Here is a 20,346-nt window from a genome sequence, read left to right as displayed (position 1 = left end):
TTGCTGTGAATGTTTAAACAAATGTATATTTCAAGGTGTGGGGGTCCAAGTTGGCTTGAAAGTCTACTGACTTTTCTTTTTAGAGCTTCACTTCTTTAAGTTTTCAATTGTTCCAAATAGTTGTCTTGTTTTTGTTTTGGGGTTTTTTTGGTAATGTTATTGTTTTTGAACAAGGCGATGCCTCTGTTTCATGTAAAAGGGTGTATCCTTTTCCTGTAAGTCAGCATCAGCGGTTTACAGTTGTGTGTGTGCAGAGACCACCTCAGCTTTCGGTGGGTTTCTTTGTGCAAAGTTGATGCTATCTCATCATCTTGATAAAAGAGGCATTTCACTTGTTCCCACTGTGTCTCATGCTGCTGCAGTTTGCTCTCCACAGATTATACACAACCTTTTAATAGAAAAACAGCTCTACAGCTTCTCATCTCAACTAAGTAGTATCAGTTATTTATCAATTCTTCTTATTAATAATATCATCTTGATGTCAGTACAGTTGGTGCAGAGCCTTGCAAATAGAATTACGTCTGTCTCTTTATTATTCAGTGGAACTGAATAAATTTGCAAATGATTTGAAAGCATAACGCTTCCGCTATTAAATAGTTTGTATGGTTGTTAAATGAAATGTTTACATATAAATCTGCAAATCTAGCTGTATGAAATGAATCTGGTGGGCTGGACCTACAGACATGAAATTTGAGACATTTCCATAAGCTGGTGTCAGAGGAAATAAAATCTACATGCACTAGATCAAATGTGACGCGCTCAGGATGGAAATGAAAGCTGGATTAGACACAGCTTTTTATTGATTTTCTGTCCAGTCTTCTTTACTAAATGCAGACATTTCCAAGCTGTCGTTCACATTTAGACAGACCAATTGAGACATGTCTTGCATCTTTGCAGCTTAGATCTGACCTAATAAGGATTTATTGCTCACTTTTTTCTCAGTACTACATTAAATGTATTGCCAGTAAATTTACATAAAAGCCCTCAGTGATTCTGTCTTTCCATCATTCAGTGAGAGACCGTGTCAGGACCAAGATGGAGAGGAATATCCTCGCAGATGTCAATCACCCATTTGTTGTCAAGCTTCACTACGGTGAGTCTGCCCAATGCTTTCTCTTGTTCCGAGAATACAAGATAATAATGTAACTGGATCAGTTCACTTCAGTAATTTTACATATTTATAGTCGAAGTGGAGTTAAATTAAACGTTTGCATTTGTAGCATTCCAGACTGAAGGGAAGTTGTACTTGATCCTGGACTTCCTCAGAGGAGGAGACCTCTTCACAAGGCTCTCTAAAGAGGTGAGTTATTACAAAAACAGAGATGTTTTATTTGTCTAATTTTACTCCATCGTCTGGTTTTTATTATTTATTACATGTTTTTGTTGTTCCTCATTCTTTTTATGTGTCTTATCCCCCTTTTCTTCTCTTTACCAGGTGATGTTCACAGAGGAGGATGTGAAGTTCTATCTAGCAGAGCTAGCATTAGGACTGGACCACCTCCATAGCCTTGGCATCATCTACCGGGACCTCAAACCTGAAAAGTAAGCGACTCATAAAAGTATTTAAGAGAAACTGGCATATTTCATTCTGTGCTCCATGGATCCAAGTATCACTCATCAGAGGGAATATTTTTAGGTCTGATTAGACTCTAGGAAGATTCCACACCCAGAAAATATATAGTATCTATGGGCAAACTGAAGTGGAAACTGTAGGTTCTTATATTCAGGCTAATCTTATGATCGCTGCATTAGCTGAGTATCCACCAGTCTTGTTTTTTTTCTTAGTTCTGTTTGAAACAAGGAGTAGGTATTCTGTTTCTATTGAAACCTTCAACAACTAACATTCCTGAACCATTTCACATTATATTTATTCTTTAGGTCTAATAACCTTTTATTCAACCTGAGACCTGCATTGTTAATGTCAACTCATGGTCTCCCTTTTTCTGTTTTCTGCATTTAATTTGATTTTATGGGAAACCTTTTTTGCCACAGGCTATAAATATTTCTCCCACAATCTTATATTTTGGAACAGATCTGACTTTATCATCCTGCGAGTGTTTTAAAATTCAGTTTGTGTAGTTTTTAATGTGTAAAGGTTATTGTTGTAGTTTCAAAGTGATAACCCGGATTACAGCTCGGCAAATCTTCATGTTTGTATCCTGACTTTTGGCCCTGTTTCCTTCTAGCATTCTCCTGGATGAGGAGGGACATATCAAACTCACAGGTGAGTCTCCCGTTTCCTCCTGCATAATCTCTCCAGCAAACACATACATTTTCCTCTCCTCTGCCTTGTTGACCTTCATTACTCACAGCACCATGACAGCCTTATCTTGCTGACTGCCCATATCTGCATATGAGCTCATATATGTTCCACAAGTTAATTATTACACTTAATCTTATCAGCATCCTCGGGTCCTGCCGCCATTGAACCAAAGGTGACCCCCGGAGGCAATATAACTCACACTGATGAGCCTTCTGCAGGCTAAGATGAACTGCTTTCAGACGAAACAACTGTTCATCTTGCATATTTATCATGATTGTTTTAAAATTCACATTTTCTGCATTGTGGTGCCTTTTCCAGATTTTGGTTTGTGTAAGGAAGCCATTGATCATGAGAAGAAAGCTTATTCTTTCTGTGGAACTGTGGAGTACATGGCCCCGGAGGTTGTAAACAGGCAGGGACACACCCACAGTGCCGACTGGTGGTCATTTGGTGTACTAATGGTAAGAATCCCTACTTTTTTTTTTCTTTTTTTTTTTATGACAACTGTTCCCCATATTTATTGGCCATTTTCTTTTGTAGTTTGAGATGTTGACAGGAGCTCTGCCATTCCAAGGGAAGGATCGAAAGGAAACTATGAACCTAATTCTGAAGTGAGTGCAGCATAGTTGTTTAACACAATTTCACACACAAGCCTGTTGTCACTTAATGGAGCGATTCAAAGTGCCTTAGGTGCAATAATTAAAGCTGCATCCCATCTGTCTCTTGCTGCAGGGCACGTCTAGGGATGCCTCAGTTCCTAAGTGCAGAGGCCCAGTCTCTGCTCAGGGTTTTGTTTAAGAGGAACCCTGCCAACAGACTGGGTTAGTTTCAGCTCAAGAACATGACTTTCACCAACAGGAAGACTATCTGACCTAGTTTCATAGGAAAAGGGTAATAATAGTCTGCTTGTTTGCCCATAGGATCTGGTGCTGATGGTGCAGAGGAGATTAAACGACATGGTTTCTTCTCCACTATAGACTGGAATGTGAGTGTCTTACTGCAGAAAGCATTTAAACTGTGTAAAAAGAAATGATAAAGATGGAGTTGAAAACGTCAACTAGATTGTGCAAGTAAAAGTCTTCTCATTCCTTTCAGAAACTCTTCCGAAAAGAAGTAAAACCCCCGTTCAGGCCAGCTGTAGCACGTCCAGATGACACCTTTTACTTTGACTCAGAGTTCACTTCCCGGACACCAAAAGGTGAGAGTTCAAAGTAAAGTTAAAACTTCACCTGATGCTACAGCGTCATTTCATTTCCTGTTTGGTTAATCTGACAATACAACAGTCTGTCAAGTTCTCTGTGTTTCAGAGTCTCATCAGTGTTGCTTAAAGTGGATATTTTACCATATTTCAAGCCAGACTTTTTAGGAACATTTCCAAATGAAAATAGGATTCTGAGTTTTCTCATTTTCTCTTGCAGACTCCCCTGGAGTGCCTCCCAGTGCTGGAGCTCATCAACTATTCAGAGGCTTCAGCTTTGTTGCATCAACTATGTTGGATGAGGAAGGTTTAGCAGAGCCTGTGCAGCCCCCGCCACACCCAGTGGTCCAGGTCAGCTGTTGACATGAAATAAACATCAATAATAAACATGTTTCATGTTTATTATTGATTAAAAATTAGACTCAGAGCGAGGCAGGACAATAATGAATTGTGGCAGAGGATCGTTTCTAGGGAACATTACTTTTTAATGTTGGAATAGTGAGCATATCTGCTGTAAATGAAAGTTATGCGACATAAAAACTAGTAAAAGTAAGTTTGGTTACATTTAATTTAGTTTTAAAACACTTGTCAGCTCTGGCTGGTGAGAATCCAGGGTTACTACACAATGTAAAAGTAAGCAATTTTAATTTCAGTCATTTCCAGACAGATGAATAAGAAGACATATATGAAATATATTGATTTTGGTTTATTTTGTTGTTTAAGCTACCTCATATTAGTCATGCTACATGGCCAAAGTTTTAATTTCCATACCATATAGTAGGTGGGTCAAAATCAAGGCAAGCAGTACGCTGTGAGATTTAACTCCCACATCTCATAAATGTTACACAAAATGAATCATTTACCCTTCTCAGCTTGTTTAAAACTCAATGCTGTGATGACCGATAAGAACAGACAATTGCTGAAACATTACAGACATTACTTTGATAAAAATGCAGTTATATTATCATAAACAAAATATTTTAGATCAGTTCTTTTTCTTTCCCTTTTGGAATTGACACCGGTGAATCATCTTCCTCCATGTAACCCTATGCTCTGCATTGTCTCCTCTTACACCAATTACCTTAATGTCTTCCTCTACATCCATAAATCTCCTCTTTGGTCTTCCTCTCGGCCTGGTAGTTCCAACCTCAGCATCTTTCTACTGACACATTTACAGTCACCCAAACCATCTTAGTCTGGTCTCTCCGACTTTGTCGCCAAACCCTCTAACATATGATGTGCTTTTGTTGTACTCATTCCTGATCTTATCCAACTTTGTCATTCCCAAAGAGAACCTCAACATTTTAATCTCAGTTTTGTGTTCTGGCTTTTCCTCTGGAGGCAGAATCAGAGCGATTTCACATTAATTGCGGTTACCCTGCAAAAGGTTATCCAAATTTGTTCTCGATGCAGTGGCTGCCTCGTTTTGCATTTAACCTGTTCTTAAGGAAAGTCCAAAATATAGTTCTGATAGGCATTTTAATAAAAATCTTTGAAATCCTGCTGCTCAGACAGACGAGGAGATGAGCCGCTGCAGGGGTGAGACGTCAAAGGAATATTAAACTCACCAGGTACTCACTGTTTTTTTAGAAATGACATTAATTAGCAGCTGGTGTTAGCACCTTAGCTGTTATTGACCTAGTGCATGACAGTCTGTGTTGATCGATGTAGCTCGCAGCTTGTTTATACTGCAATCAGTCTACCCTGTTATTATTTGTAATGGTTGAATTATAGATTTCTAACGCCTAGATGACCGATTCACTTTGAGGTGGGTTTATCGTAAATGTACCGTCATGTATAACCATCTAGCTAGCTGTCAGATACGCTCTGAAAATGTGGGAAATCTTTCAAGTACTCTGCAGAAGTGTGTTGGACAATATGTTGGACAGGAGCATGATGAGAATGGAATAGTTCCGAGGATGTACATGGCCTCAGATCCTGTTTCATAGTTGTCAGAAGCAGCCGTGAGCTTTGTGTGGAAGGTTGGGAGTGACAGTTCAGACAGAAAGAAAGTGTTTCTACAAATAGATTCGGCTCCTTGTCTGAAACCATCAGCGTCCTCCGAACATGTCAGCTCTGGCAGGCTGTCACACCTCCGCCGCTCTTCTAATTCTCTCCGCAGCAGTTGCATGGGAAGAACCTGCTGTTCAGCGACGGCTACATACTGAAGGAGGACATCGGCATGGGCTCGTTCTCTGTCTGTAAACGGTGCATCCACAAAACTACCAACACTGAATACGCAGTCAAGGTATGAACAGATGTGAGAGAAAAAAAAGTGAATAATAATCTTTATTCTTTTGACTTGACTTGAACACAAACACGAGCGCTGCTGTTATTTTGTGATTGACAGATGATTGACAAGACCAGCACAGACCCCTCTGAGGAGATTGAAATTCTACTCAGATATGGACAGCACCCCAACATCATAACGCTGAAAGATGTGAGTCTGACATGTACTTAAAAGCAAACTGTTCTTTGCTTTCAATATTAGGAAAAACCAGCGCCACTGGCGGTGAAACTGTTTCTTCTGTGCGTCTGTGTCAGGTGTATGACAACGGTAAGCAGGTGTTCCTGGTGACGGAGCTGATGCGTGGAGGAGAGCTGCTGGATCGGATCCTCAAGCAAAAGTTCTTTTCAGAGCGAGAGGCCAGCGCCGTGCTTCACACCATCACCAAAACTGTGGAGTACCTCCACTCACAGGGGGTGAGGTCAACTGGCTCTACAGATACAGCCTGCTGTCCAGTTTCTGAGCTTGAATATTTGTTGATCTTACAGATGATTCTATTATTTCACAACCAATTTCATTATTCAGTCAATTTAAAATAAATTAGCCGTCAAAGTGCATTTTAATTTCAATGTCAAACCACTTTGTTTTTATGACGATTCTCTTCTTTTCTAATAAATCATGCACAAGATGTTTTGCTCTCTTGGCTTTAGATCAGATGAGACTAAAGGTCCGTAAAAAGTAAAGTTTAAAAAAAGGTTAAAAAGTATCATGAGATTTTATTTTATTTTTTTAACCAATATTAGCCCTAATTTGTTATTGACATGTTCTGTTACGATTCAGGAACCTCAGTTTTGACAAAATAATCTTGAACTACTTTTGTCTTGTCAAATTTCATACAATATTGTCAAAACTTTTTAAACTTACGTGCTGTTGCATCCTTTTTGTTTTTATGACGTACTGCGTCCTCCAGGCATTCTTCTGCTGCCTTTGTTTTGTTTCTTTCTTCAGTTTCCTTTTGTTTTTCTTTTCCTTCAGGTGGTACACAGAGACCTAAAACCCAGCAACATCCTCTACGTTGATGAGTCGGGGAATCCTGAGTCCATTAGGATCTGTGACTTTGGCTTTGCTAAGCAGTTGCGTGCCAACAACGGCCTGCTGATGACCCCGTGCTATACTGCTAACTTTGTGGCTCCTGAGGTGAGCCCATGACGGTTACTGTGATACTTAAGAGAGTTTAAGATTGTCTCTGATTTTGAATACTAACCTTGATGGATGTTAAAGTGAAACAAAATAGTGTTTAAAATGGGTTATAATATCTGGCTCATAGGTTTTGAAGCGTCAGGGGTATGATGAAGGATGCGACATCTGGAGTCTGGGAGTTTTACTCTACACCATGCTGGCTGGGTGAATAGAAACACTTCAAGTTTGTTTGTGTACATACTTTCTTTCTAATTGCTCTCTGTATTCACTTTGTCTACTTTTCTACCTTTAGTTTTACTCCGTTTGCCAACGGACCCGAGGACACTCCAAATGAGATCCTGGGCAGGATAGGGAGTGGTCACTTCAGTTTAACCGGAGGCAACTGGGACACAGTCTCTTTTGCTGCAAAGGTAGAGCTCCAAATCCTCTTCACAGCTCATTTGTTCCAAGTCATTACAGCTTTTTCTGGTTTCTTTCTGGCAGTTGGTTGGTTTCATATAATATTCTACTACTTCTAGGATCTTGTGTCAAAGATGCTTCATGTGGACCCCCATCAGAGACTGACTGCAAAGCAGGTCCTCAAACACCCCTGGATTGTCCAGAGAGACAAACTACCCAACAGCCAACTCCCACATCAGGACCCTAAACTGGTCAAGGTAACAGAACCAAATGCATTTCTAAATATTTATTAACTTAGAATCAGTTCTAACATAAAATGTGCATTTAGTTTAAATTGATAATGTAAGTTTTTATACATTATAAAAATAGTTCAAATGTCAAAGTCAGATTTTACCATTTACATTCCACTTATGAGAATAAAAAAAATGCACCCTCCTTCATTCGAAGAGGGACGTGATCATCTCGCTCCTATCAGGTTTTAAAACTGGAAAAAACCAACATTGACAGTGAGATATTACACTGTCACACTGGGCAAGACAGGGCAGGTTTATTTGTAAAGCACAGGATTTACAGGACAATTTAAAGTGCTTTACATCAAAATATTCAAGCATTACAGCGAGGTGCAGAAAGCATTAAAAACAAACAAGTGAAATGCTTAAAAGAAAAGGAGAGTGAATAAATAAAAAGAGAGGGAATAAAAATGCTTCAAATAAAAATGACAGTGTGAGGAATTAAGTTACTTTGATAAAAGGTTGTAAATAAAGTGTTTATTTAACAGCTTTCTGGGAGTTTGTTCCACAAGTGGAGCATAAAAACTGAACGTGCCTCTCCATGTTTGGTTTTGACTCTGGGAACAGAAGGTAGACCTGTTCCAGATGACCTGAGGGATCTGGTCTGTTCATAACAATCCAGAAAACCTTTTTCGGTCTGTAACCATTCAGTGCTTTATAAACCAACAGTAGGATTTTGAAGTCAATTATTTGACAGACAGGAAGCCAGTGTAAAGATCTGAGACCCAGAGTTATATGATCCACTTTCTTGGTCTTAGTGAGGACTCAAGCTGCAGCATTCTGGACTAACTGCAGTTGTCTAATGGACTTTTTATTGAGACCTGTAAGGACAGCGTTACAGTAGTCTAGTCTACGAAAGATGATTGCATGGAGAAGTTTTCTAAACCTGCTGCGACACCAGTCCTTTAATCCTCTATATGTTCTTTAAGTGATAAAAGGCCGACTGTACAGCTGTCTCAGTCCCAAAATGTAAGAGCAGTGTGGCAAAAAGCAAGATGCTACTGGTGAGTCTTTATCAACAGTTTCCATAACAGTACAATTAGGAAAAGACTAAATGAGACTGGCTTGATGGAAAGATGTGAAAGTCTCTTCTCTCAAAGAAACAAAGGAGAAAAATATGTAGCATCACATTTTAGGTTTGCAAAGTTGCATATAAATGAATCACATGACTTCTGTCCGCTCAGAGTGCCCAGAACCACATTTAGTGTGAACCAAACACAGCGTTTCAGTAAACACCTCTATGACAGGGCAATAAAAAATGATTACCTCATATTATTGCAGCTAATTGTGGCTCAACAAGCTGTTCGGTCATGAAGTGTTCTTAGTTTTCACACATCACTGCTGACTTTTACTAGTTTATCTCCCCTTTATAAAAACTTAAAGAATAAAAAAAAAAACACCATGTTGCAGTTGTCATGTCCTGAGATTTCATAACACAGTTGGGACTTTATGCCTGGAGTGATCATGCTGCTTTCTGCTTGCAGGGTGCAATGGCAGCCACATACTCCGCCCTGAAGAACTCCCAACCCACACCAGAGCTCAAGCCCATCGAGAGTTCCTTCTTGGCTCAGAGGCGCGTGAAGAAGCTGCCCTCCACCTCCCTGTAGAGACTCAAAGCAGCCAATCAGCTTACTGGAGTCCAATCAAACCACTCCTCCTGGCCCGTCACCACTCAGTCAGCTTGCTCGTGGACGTAGCATCCACCTGATGAAAACCAGCCAAGGAATACTGACTACGGTCTCGCCCCCTTCCTTAAACATCCTGCTCTTGCTGTCACCCCCTTCATGTGGGCTCATCAGCTGCTGTTCGCTAGCCTACTTGGAGCAGCAAAAAGATCATGACGATGGATTGGAGCAATGAGGGCACAATATTAAAAAAAACAAACAAGGGGGGGGGGAGCAGGTTTTTGGCAGATGAATTAGTGCCGTGTGGGTGTATGATGCGAGTGTGTAAGCGTGTGCGTGCATGACCTGCAACAAAGTCGAAGCAGCCATGTTTTGATGGTGACAATGAAAGTTTTTTTTTCCCCCTCCTGATCATTGCTGTAATTGGTTCTTGCTGCACGGCTGTCATTCCACCTGTTTTGTTGTCCGTCTTCCTGTTCTTTTTGTAGAATTGATGAGCTTTATAATACTGGTCGTGCTGCCAAATCAACTTGTGCGGAAAGCACAAAGCCACATTTCTGTCCATCTGCTGTTAAATGTTTTCAAAAAGCATTATTAATATAAATATGAAACATTTCTGCCATCAATGCCTCTTTGGTACAACCAGAATATGTTGATTCTGGGAAATGTCAAATGCTGATGTTTTGGTTAATGTCAATTTAAACTGTATTTGGTTTTACAGAGAGTGTGTGTTTGTGTGCGTGTATGTCAGTTGCATGACTTGCACTGTGTGTCTGTACTGTCTTGCGGGATGCTGCAGTCATGTGCATGGTCTGGTGATGTCATGTGGCTTCCTTGTTTCGCTGCCCCTCTTCTCTGCTTGGTCAATCTGCTGGCAAACATTTGAGATGTCTGTTATTTTTATTACTCCTGAAACTAGTAAAATAGGTGGCTTTCTGTGAAAGAAAACCTGCCCAAGGAACAATGTGGCATGTTGAAATTTGCTATCTGCTTTGTTTTGTTTTCTTAGGTTTTGTGTTTTTGTTTTTTTGTTGTTTTTTTTTTTTTTTTTTTTTTTATTTAATTTTTTTTTCACTGTGTTTCTTGAATAATATTGAAAGCTTTTTTTCCCTTGTGTTGGCTGCTTTTGTTGTTTGCTTTCTTTTCTTCCTGTTGTCCAAAGAAAGTCGTGATTTAAAATAGTGAAAGACATGCTGAGCAGATCATAGCCTGTGGATTTGATGCTGCAGAGGTCATTTCTTCTAATGTATAACGAAACAGCGGAGCCTGAATGCTGTTATAATGTAATTAAGATCTCAAATGTAACTTCTGCTGAGTCACTGTTAGGTAATCTAACACAAACCTGACCTTTTTTGTGGAGTACCCATACTTCCTTTTCTGATACGAGTTTAATTTACCCTGCCGATCACATGATTTGTTTACAGTAAGTAACAGTGAGTTTAAGATCTTCTAAAGAAGGGTAAATGTGTCTTGTTCAAAGTTGCTTCATAGGGTAGGTCCTGCTTTCAGCTCAGTGCCTAGGCCTACAGGTGAGGCAGAATGTTTTGCATGGTTTAGAAAAAACTATTATGAAGATCCACAAGATTCTGTGCATCTGTAGAAGGAACGACCTGTGTGGCTAAATAATCAGTGAACCAGCTGTTTTACCTCAAAAGGGATCAAAGTTATATAATTATTTGGTGGAAAACCTCTCCATTTGATTAATGGTATTATGGTGAGATGTTATTGTATGATAAAGATTTTTATATCTTACAAAATAAAAAAAAATTGAGTTGCTATGACAAACTGGCTGCACTGTTTGTTGTTTAATTTTGCTTTATGAACGGGCGCTCCAAATCCACAAAAACTCCCAATTCAGAATTTAAAAATGGCTCAAAAATCAAGCAGACAGTGGTTAGATGTGCAAGTAATGGAAGCTTATGTCACCCAAATGCAGCCATAAGAAAACAGCTCCACAGAAAATGTGTATCTTGAAGATCATTTGCAAAAAGAAGTTTGACGTGTAAAATGTCAATTTAAAAAGGATTGAAAGATTTACCAATTACATATTTATCTCGACATGGGAATAAAGTTTTATTTAAAATGTAAAAATTGTCATATTGGGAAATGCATATTCTCTGATTCCTGTGGAAAAAATAAAATGTAGAAAATCGCCCAAAAAGAAGTAAAGGTCGGAAATGCAAGACATGAAAAATTGCGCAGCATAGAAACATTTTAAAAGTCAAGACATGATTACGAAACAGCATGAGACGCCAGCATTTCTGTAATCTGTTTTTTTCAGCAGATTACTAAATGAAGTGATGCAACACACTGGCTAACATCCAGACTTTCTGTCGTGTCTTGTTGCAGGGAAATTAAGAATGAGAATATAAAAAGTAACAAACAGCTCTATGTTTCCAAGCACTGCCCTTCAGTTATCTTCAGTGAGAGGTTTATATTATTTAAAGGGCTCGCTACTGCAGCTCTAGTTGTTTTTCATGAAAAATGTATTTCTAAAAAGAATGTAAACTGACTTACGTTGGGTCTCAACTTTGTTCACCTGCCTCAATAAAATGGGCATTTGCACAGCCATGATAGTTAATGAAGTTTCAGTGTTGGTAATATATGGAACAAATGGCTCAGTGGGCCGACAGTCTGGTGTGTTTCCACATATGATCACTGGAGGGAGATAAAGTGTAAGCTTTCCATCACACTCTCCCTTTTAACATTGAAAAGTTGAATAAATCCAGCCCCACTTCGTTGAATGCATTTCATAAAATAAAAAAAAAGAAACAAAAAGAACTCCTGACTAAGACTGACGCTGCAGTCTTGTCCATAAGTTAATTCATTTGCCATGGTGCATTTAATGATGGTAACTGACTGATACAGACCAGTTCTTTGTGATGTCAGATGAAAAAAGTCTCCAGTAGTCTGTCCTCTAATTAAATGCAATGACGTCTGTATGTATGTATGTATGTATGTGTGTATATATAAATATATATATATATATATATGTTTGTGTGTGTATATACATATGTATGTGTGTGTGTATACATATGTATATATATGTGTATAAACATATGTATATATATACACATGTTTATACACACACACACACCCTTGTGGCACACTATAGTAACTATATGTAAATGACTTTCTTCTTCAGTACCACTGCCTTTTCCATTTTAATTGTCACATTTTTTCACCCTTCTTCCTGCCACACTAAAAGTATCAGCTCATAGTATCACCATGTACCTGCTGTTACCCACCTCTGTATGCACGACAACACTCCCTTACATAACAAACACCACAGTGACTGCTGCTCACATTGTGGGGTTGCTGGTCATCTTCATTCTATTGGTATGATTTATGCTTTTAATTTTGCACCAAGGTAAATACCTTCATCAACACCTAGACACATGCTCAGTTTAAAGTGCTCCCACTGGGCTCTGCTCTCTGGGCTTTCATGTCATCCTGCTAATAATTCACACCGCAATGAGTGACTTCCTGCTATTTTACACTCACGTGTGTGTGCATTTCTGTGTACGCAGACTGAGTCAGCCTCCAGCGGTGGGAGGAGACAAAGGAGACAACTGATATTGATTACAGAACAGCAGAAATTCCTCACCATGGTTTGTCTACTTTCCCGGATGCAGTTTTTCTGCTTGTCTCTTCTCCTCAGTTTACTGCTGCTGTCAGCTGGAACAGCTCAGCTCAAGTGCTGAAATTTCATGGGTTTTTATAACAGCGGGAGTGCGTGGGTGTATGTCAGAGTGAATCCTTGACTCATAAGATACTAAAAAGGAAAGAGCAAAGGACTGAACATTTTTTTAAAACAATCTCTACTGAAGGAAGTTATATATATATTTTTTTATTTTGCTCATGTCTGATATGACTAATAGTCGTGATATGCTGCTTACGGCATCTCCCTAGTTTTTGTTGAGTTGTATAAGATCTGATCTTGTTACCTGTTCTCCCACTGCAGCACCCTCTCCAAGGGTAATTTGTCACTTTTATGGCAATCTATATTATTCCCTCTCATTTATTCTTTTGTGTACAAACACGTATACAAGGTTTAGAATGATGGCTCCACAATTTATCCTAGAAAAGATATTTTTGTGCTCCACAGTGATTGCATACATGTTATACTTTACACATTATACACAATCCACTGTAGAAGACTACGACTGCAGCAGGTATAAACATTTCCCAGTACTGTCCCACAGCTGCTACAAAGGAGTTCCAAAGAAAGTTGAAAGTTTTACAAAATACCCAATAAATTAAGCAAAGAATGTAAAAGATAGACTCACATATACATCCACAGTCTGCATTTTCCTTGCAACATTACATAATTATACACGTTCAGTGCATCCATGTTTTTGTTTTTACTGTTCAAGTCTTTTTTTGTGTCCATTAAACTAAGTTGAGATGTTTGCAACTAAAACATGAACTAACATTTATAGCCTCTAACACACCACCCCAACATTTACTGGGATCGGTTCCAGTTTCTCCAAGTCCTGAATTTGACAAAGCAGTGTAGCAAAGGAATGAATGAATATATTTATATCCACTTAATAGCATAAAACCCTATTGATTTGGTTGCAAGGATACATAAGACCCATCATTAACTCTGCAGCTTTGTCATTTATAAATTCATACAGGATTATATAATCCCTGCAGAAAAACGCTTCCTTGTATCCTGCTTCACACATATCTCTGAATATAAATGACATACTGCTGATAAAATCTATTTAAATTTAAGACAAATAGAAAAAAGTAGAGACACCCAGATGCTTTCAATCCTTCACACGTGACATTGCAGAGATTAGAGTAATCTGGAACAGAGGGTTCAGTTTGACAGGCTGAGTGCAGGATTTCATTACAATTTTAGTCAAAAAGGGCTTGGAGAGGAGATGTGTGTAAGAGATAATTGTATTTGGAAGTATCTGGCACACAAACGCAATTAATTCAGAGCACTCAATAGAATTACTGATTGACTTCTATGTGCACGTGTGTCTTGGTGAGTATTTTTTTTATCCACTTGTCTGATCTGTGGAAGCATACAAAGCCATCTGTCACACATGTACTGAAAAAGAGATGAATGTACATGCAACGCTGATGGACAAACTATTAAAAAGGACTAACTATATTTAGAGAAGTAGGTGGAGAGATGGGGGGGGGGGGGGGACAGTGAAAGAGGTTTACGCTCATATACTGGAAATCCTGCATAAATCTTTGTTAACAATAACTTTGGCTCCACTGTGACATGAACAATGGCCAGAACATTTTAACATGAACTGCAGTACTCATGTTGGAGCCCACAGCTGAAAGGGTCACCTTAAGGGGTGGGAGAAAAAAAAATCGATTTAAACAAAAATCGGGATATATTGCTTTTCCATTTTAAATAGATTTTTCGGGTCAAGTTTTAAATGTTTATATGTTTAGATGCCAAATAGAGGAAAAAGTTACCTCTTTTCTCCAGCAGGGGGCGAACTATCAAGTAACGTGGCGTTATATCCGTTTTGGAAGGTGAGCTCTTTTGAACTTCTACTTGTTTTAAAAGCTTGAACTGCATATAAAAGCGCTGGTTTGTGTTTCTGTTGCATAGGCTGTATATGAAAGATGGTTTGTTGGCTTGCTGCTGTCGTACGTCTGGCTGTTAGCTCAGCATTTACCTCAGGATGGCGTCCTGCTAGGTGAGCAGTAACGTTAGTCACGTTACCGCAGTACGCGACATGTGCATCACAGAGTTCAATTTACAAATAGCTTTCGACATGTCCCGCTCTACTTCCCCTTCAAAGCAAAAAAAAATACTAAATGTGTCCACACTTTTGACTTAAAATGTGATGGTGGGGGATAAGGATTTATCTTTGTGCATTGTTGCAGGTTGCCCGCCATTCTCTGTCTTCTCTTCCAAGATGCCATTTTACTAGCTACTAGAGATCACATACTAATAGTTGTAGGTATTTTTGACTAGCGTGAGAAAATGTCTACACAGGTTTGACTTTTAGGAAATATATGATACAACAGAAGCCATGAATATACTATATGAGTGTATTTCACATTTGTATGTGTGAGAATATACATGTCAGAGGGAAATGTAACAGGGAAAACTGTGTTTTTCTTTAGAGCCTTGTCTTACTATGTGGGTCAATAAATGTGTGCACGAGTGTGTGCAGCACCCTGGTGACGTTCAGAACAAACAATGTTTCTACATCACTGTCACACTGAAATATTTTTTTGTGAAAACATCCTGGGTTTTGCTGGCAAGCTGACACTTGCAACTCTGCCAACTTGTGATGATGGCAGTCATACTTTCAGCACACACACTGCTTAGAGCAGGGGTGCCCAGCTCCGGCCCTCGAGGGCCACAATCCTGCAGGTTTACCATGTATACCTGTTCCAACACACCTAACACAAACTAATCACTTATTGTGCAGAACTTTGACTGTTGGATCCATTTAATGGAAGCCAGGTTTGTCCCTCAAACCAACTTTGGGCACCCCTGTCTCGAATGATTAGTTTAGAGTGGTTGCTTTTGATTGCATGATGTTGCACATTTATTGAAATCCATTGAAGCACCATGAGCACATGTCTCAAGTCTGAGTTACTCAAAAAGCTGTGTGTGAATATTGCAGAACTGTATGAAGCAAAGGAAAGGTAGACTACATAAAAATGGAGCAAACTTATTCGAGTTTCTTCATGAATGTTGCTAAATCAGAATTCTTATTTCAACTTTGAGAAAAAGGCTGCCTTTTCTCAGGCTGCCTTCGTATCCCCTTGATCATTTTATTCAATAGGATGAAGTCCTGACTAGCGTAATAAAAAAAACTGTCATTTATTCTTTCTCTAAACACCAAAAGTCAAAGCTTTCCCCTTATGTTTGTCTGTCTCTGTAATTTTCCGCTTCACTCCCTCTTCACTAAAGATTAGACATGCTAAAAGCAGAGAGCAGTCAGTGCTACTGCTAATGCATTACCAATCCTGAGATAAAAGCAAAGAGCTAAGCGAGCTGTCTCAAATATGCAAGCAGATAGCTGCTCACACACATACACACTCACCTCTGACCTGCTAAAAGCTTTATCTGTTTTACTTCAGTTTAAAAGAGGGCAGTTATTTAAAACAACACTTGGTCCTAAATGTATTAAACTTGCCTCTCTCAATCTTTAATGTATACAAGGGCAGAGAACCTATGGCAGATTTTATTCATATACACTGCTTGTATAATCACAGAATCAGCCAATAATTTTATAGACAGAGAAAAAACATTTATTGATAGAAATATGTATTGCATCATTATATTGTAATAAGGTAATGTCTGAGCAGTAACTTAAAAAAAAAAACCCAACATATTCCAGTAGAAGACCCTTGGATCTTTTGGACCTCCAATGAATGGAGGCTGATGCGATGTTTGAAAAAAGGTCAAATTTATTTTGTATTTATTCTGCTATATTTTACTTGACTGCAGGAAAATATTCAATGTTTTTCAGAATTATTGGCAAAAGAACCGCAAGCAAATAATTCTGACTTTATTTTTTAAAAAGGAGTAAAACAAATATGGACCAATACAATGAACTAGATTTGTATTTGACTGCAGAAATATCCAAAGCCTTTAAAGCTCTGTGCATGAGTATCTGTTGCGAAAGTGAATTCAGAAATATTTAGAACAGGATTCATTGGTGGCCATTTGAGACAAGTCCTTCTCCTCCTCCTCTTATGGTATTATATCCAATCTTTGGCTTATGCTCCTGAAAGATATTTAACTCAAAGTTTCACCTGAAATACACATTTCAGTGTTAACATTGGAATGATCTGATTTTCTATTCATTTCAATTCAGCTTCATTTGTATAGAAATTAAGAACAAAGTCCTCTCAAGGCACTGTTCAGACATAATCAATATGAACAATGATTCAGTTAAAACAAATCCATGTTAATAGCTGTTCATCCCATCCAATTCGTAAAAATAATTGTCTATGTAAATAAAGTACTTTGATAAAGGAATACTGCTCTGTGTAAAATGGGGCAAATAGGGCTAAGTACTTTAATAATAAGCTCTTTTTGTGTTTTGTATGAGAAATTCTTTTAAATTAGTCAAAACAGTACAAGCATCGTGTTTGGTTGTGAGTTTTTTCATCTATAAGTTCTTGCTAACTTTGAACTGCAGAATTCAAAATAGCTTTGTTTGCTTTCTTTTTGAGTATATTCCAAATTCTTTGTTTATAATTCAGTAGTTAAAGTAATTAAAGAGAATATTAAGGAATAAGACACACATGTTAAATGGCTCCATAGAGCAAGGAATAGCAGAAAGGGTAATGATGATGAGCAGTAAGGTGATTAAGCAAGAGATAAAGTGGAGCATCACCCCTCCCTTCTGCTCTTGCCATTTGATATCAAGGCACTGTTGCTAGGAGCAACCATCTGAGCAAGGGAAAGAGGAAAAATGCGGAGACCAGCTTCTAAGCAGAATGACATCAGAGAAGCTGTGAGAGTGGAAGTCACTGAAGCAGCATCAGGAAGAGATTGTCCTGATACTTCTGCATCTCCTGACTGAGAGCTGATCAAAGCAGACCTCCAGATGATGACGACGAAGCAGAACAGTCAAGCGGAGGGCATGAAAGCCTGCCAGCATCAGCAGCAGAGAGGAAAGCTGCCCAATCATCAGCTGACATGCTCATGAGATCAGCAGCCAATGAGATGCCAGGAGGCACCCTCCCCAACAGAACCACTCAGATGCAGATACCGCACAATCCTGGCTCACATTTCTTATTAATGAATGGAGCAGTTCCCAGGCTGCATCACTGCACATCTCTGCATCCCTCTGCTCGGCGTCTTGCTCTTTTGACACAGGGAAACAGCAAAAGCAGAGAATCGGCAGTGGCAGGAAGGACATCAGCAGGAGGACAAGTGAAGCGCTGGCTATGAAGCGACGACAAAGAAACACAGAAATCCATGATGAGGGCTCAGCTGAAGACATGGCAGCTGCTATTAAAAGCACGGACTCGCATCCTGATCTCCACCCACCAGATTCAGCATCTCCATCATCTTCTTCCTCTCCTCTTCCTCCTTCAGCCATGCCACCTTCTACATCTGCCTCCGCGCTCCTGGCATTGGCATCTCCGGCCACCAGGCGTTCAATTTCCATGGGAGACTTCCGGAGGGTAACAGAGGCTCTACTAGCTGGTTCAGAGCCCCCATCCACCTCTGCCACGGCCCCCTCTTCCAAACTCGTCACCCCCAGCTCCAGCATGGAATTTGAGGCAGCTCGCCGGCGCCTCCTGGAGGTAGAAGAGCGTCAGCATGTCATCAGAGAGATGGAGAGGCGACTGGAGGAGCTTAGGGAGGTGTTTGTGCGTTCAGAACAGCAGGTGGTGGTTCACGGAGAGCTAGTGTCACGGATATCTAGTGCAGCCCAGCAGGGGGAGCTGTACGTTGCAGAGAACAGCCAACGCCTGAAGAAAGGCCTGCGGTTCAAGAAACACCGACCTACTATTGTCTTTTCCTCCATGCTTGGACTTCGTACATGCCTCCCCTGGCCTGTGAAGATGAAATAAGACAATAGAAGCTTACGTTCCACCCTTCACTTGAAGAATGTGCTTTTCATGACTGGGAGGATGAACTAACCATTCTTTAGCTATCACTCATTGACATGGCTACTCTCCAGTTTCAACCTTTTTGCTCTTGTATCCTGAGGCTGGTCCTCAAGAGCTTTAGAGTGCCTACAAATATCACAGATGCTTGTAAGGAGCTTCCTGTTCAGTGTAATTCTGTGGAAATGTTTTGGCTAGAAAACCAATCAAGCTCATGCCAGTGCAATGTGTACAGGATGTCATTATCTCCTCATTGCTTTTCACAAATGCTTTGCTGCTTGGAGTTACCGTTAAGCTTGCAGAGGAAGGATTCAGATAAAAAATCCATGGTGCATAGATGAGTCAGGTAATGTGGGAGGAGAGGTTCAGACTGACCCGAGAGATATCAGTTGCTTCGTTGTACTTCAGCTAACTCATTCTGCAAAAAGGATGATGTTATGTAAACCTTTTCAAGGGGAATGGAAGAAAAAAAGTGAAAATGAAGGAAAAATATAAGAGAGGAAAGAAGTTAGCTTTTGGCTCATTAAGGGATTATTGAAGGGTACATTTGCTGCATTTTTAAAGATGCAGAGATAGAAAGTAATTACAAAACTTTTGAAGGGGAAAAAAAAATGTGCCTTGGCTTCTCTTGAGACCGTTTGACTGCAACCATGGCATCTGTTTTTGGGAAGATATACAAGGAAAAGCCAGATAAGTGGAAACAAATTCATGCTGGGACAATTCCACCTGTGGCCTCTTTTTATCCAGTCACCTAGCAACCGCTCTTTTCTCCATCCTAAATCTGCTTCCACAAACATACAGAATGTATCCAGCTGGGCGTTTTAACTACGTGTGTCAGCTGTAGAGTTCCTCTGAGGGATTTACTCAAACATATTAGAGATTGAAGTTTGCTATTAATACTGTTCTATTCCTCCTTTTTTTTAAGATTAGGGGCTAAACATAGGTTAAGGCATGCATGTGTCAGCAAATTGAGGGTATGCTATCACAAACTACTGATGGTGTATTGGTGTCGTATATGACAATGATGAGCACTAAAGGCTGCAGCTTTGCATTTAGCAAACATTAGTGTGCAGAGGAGTTATGATGACAATGTGTCACTGTAATCATATTTTGTAATAGAAGGAAGTTTAGGAATTTGGGGGGGGGGGGGTCAACTATGTTATAATCCATCATGCACTGTAAAGTTGTCCCAAACAGGACATGACCTTTTTTTCTTTTTTTTTTCTTTTTTTTTTTTTTTTAAATCTGTTATCATTTTAGTTTCCAGAACTTTGTTTATCATTTTTATCTTTTGCATATCTCTACTCTTTGAACTGACAGTGATAAAGTATCTTACATCTTCCTGCAACACTCCCATGCTTCAGCTGCATTAGTGCGTACAGGAGGCACAGCTAATACACCAGGGATATCTATTTTGGGGCATTAGAAGGTTATGGCATTGAGGCAGGAATTCAATCTAGGTGCATTTGTTGAAGAAATGCACATGTTAGATGTAAGTGCACGCTAGTGTGTGTAAGCTACTCGCCAAAAGAATGAATAGGGATTCCTGAAAGTGCTTTGTTTGCTCTTTGTGTCAC

At 39.5% G+C, this 20,346-nt stretch overlaps 2 protein-coding genes across 2 annotated transcripts in view; both read left to right on the top strand.

The window, feature by feature from the left end:
- Positions 1–11,006, top strand: part of rps6ka1 (ribosomal protein S6 kinase a, polypeptide 1) — a 53,470-nt gene extending 42,464 nt beyond the window's left edge. Inside the window, exons 5-22 of the mRNA XM_079262080.1 lie at positions 1,013–1,093; positions 1,221–1,300; positions 1,436–1,542; positions 2,187–2,224; positions 2,582–2,724; positions 2,804–2,874; positions 2,996–3,084; positions 3,184–3,248; positions 3,359–3,461; positions 3,682–3,812; positions 5,584–5,709; positions 5,812–5,901; positions 6,006–6,164; positions 6,724–6,885; positions 7,016–7,092; positions 7,181–7,298; positions 7,407–7,544; positions 9,062–11,006. Of these exons, the coding sequence (XP_079118206.1) occupies positions 1,013–1,093; positions 1,221–1,300; positions 1,436–1,542; positions 2,187–2,224; positions 2,582–2,724; positions 2,804–2,874; positions 2,996–3,084; positions 3,184–3,248; positions 3,359–3,461; positions 3,682–3,812; positions 5,584–5,709; positions 5,812–5,901; positions 6,006–6,164; positions 6,724–6,885; positions 7,016–7,092; positions 7,181–7,298; positions 7,407–7,544; positions 9,062–9,184 (1,901 nt within the window). The 3' untranslated portion in view covers positions 9,185–11,006. The remainder of the gene's footprint in view (positions 1–1,012; positions 1,094–1,220; positions 1,301–1,435; positions 1,543–2,186; positions 2,225–2,581; positions 2,725–2,803; positions 2,875–2,995; positions 3,085–3,183; positions 3,249–3,358; positions 3,462–3,681; positions 3,813–5,583; positions 5,710–5,811; positions 5,902–6,005; positions 6,165–6,723; positions 6,886–7,015; positions 7,093–7,180; positions 7,299–7,406; positions 7,545–9,061) is intronic.
- A 7,094-nt stretch (positions 11,007–18,100) lies between these two features.
- Positions 18,101–18,733, top strand: LOC306772974 (uncharacterized protein; the record flags this gene model as incomplete). The annotated part of the gene is made up of 1 exon (XM_079262646.1): positions 18,101–18,733. One exon carries the CDS (start codon positions 18,101–18,103, stop codon positions 18,731–18,733), a length of 633 nt encoding a protein of 210 aa, XP_079118772.1.
- Between the last annotated feature and the right edge of the window lie 1,613 nt (positions 18,734–20,346).

Source organism: Telmatherina bonti, assembly GCF_933228915.1.
Source record: "Telmatherina bonti genome assembly, chromosome: 22".
Lineage (NCBI taxonomy): Eukaryota > Metazoa > Chordata > Actinopteri > Atheriniformes > Telmatherinidae > Telmatherina > Telmatherina bonti.
Note: the sequence above shows the minus strand (reverse complement) of the source record. Positions and strands in the feature narration are given on the sequence as shown.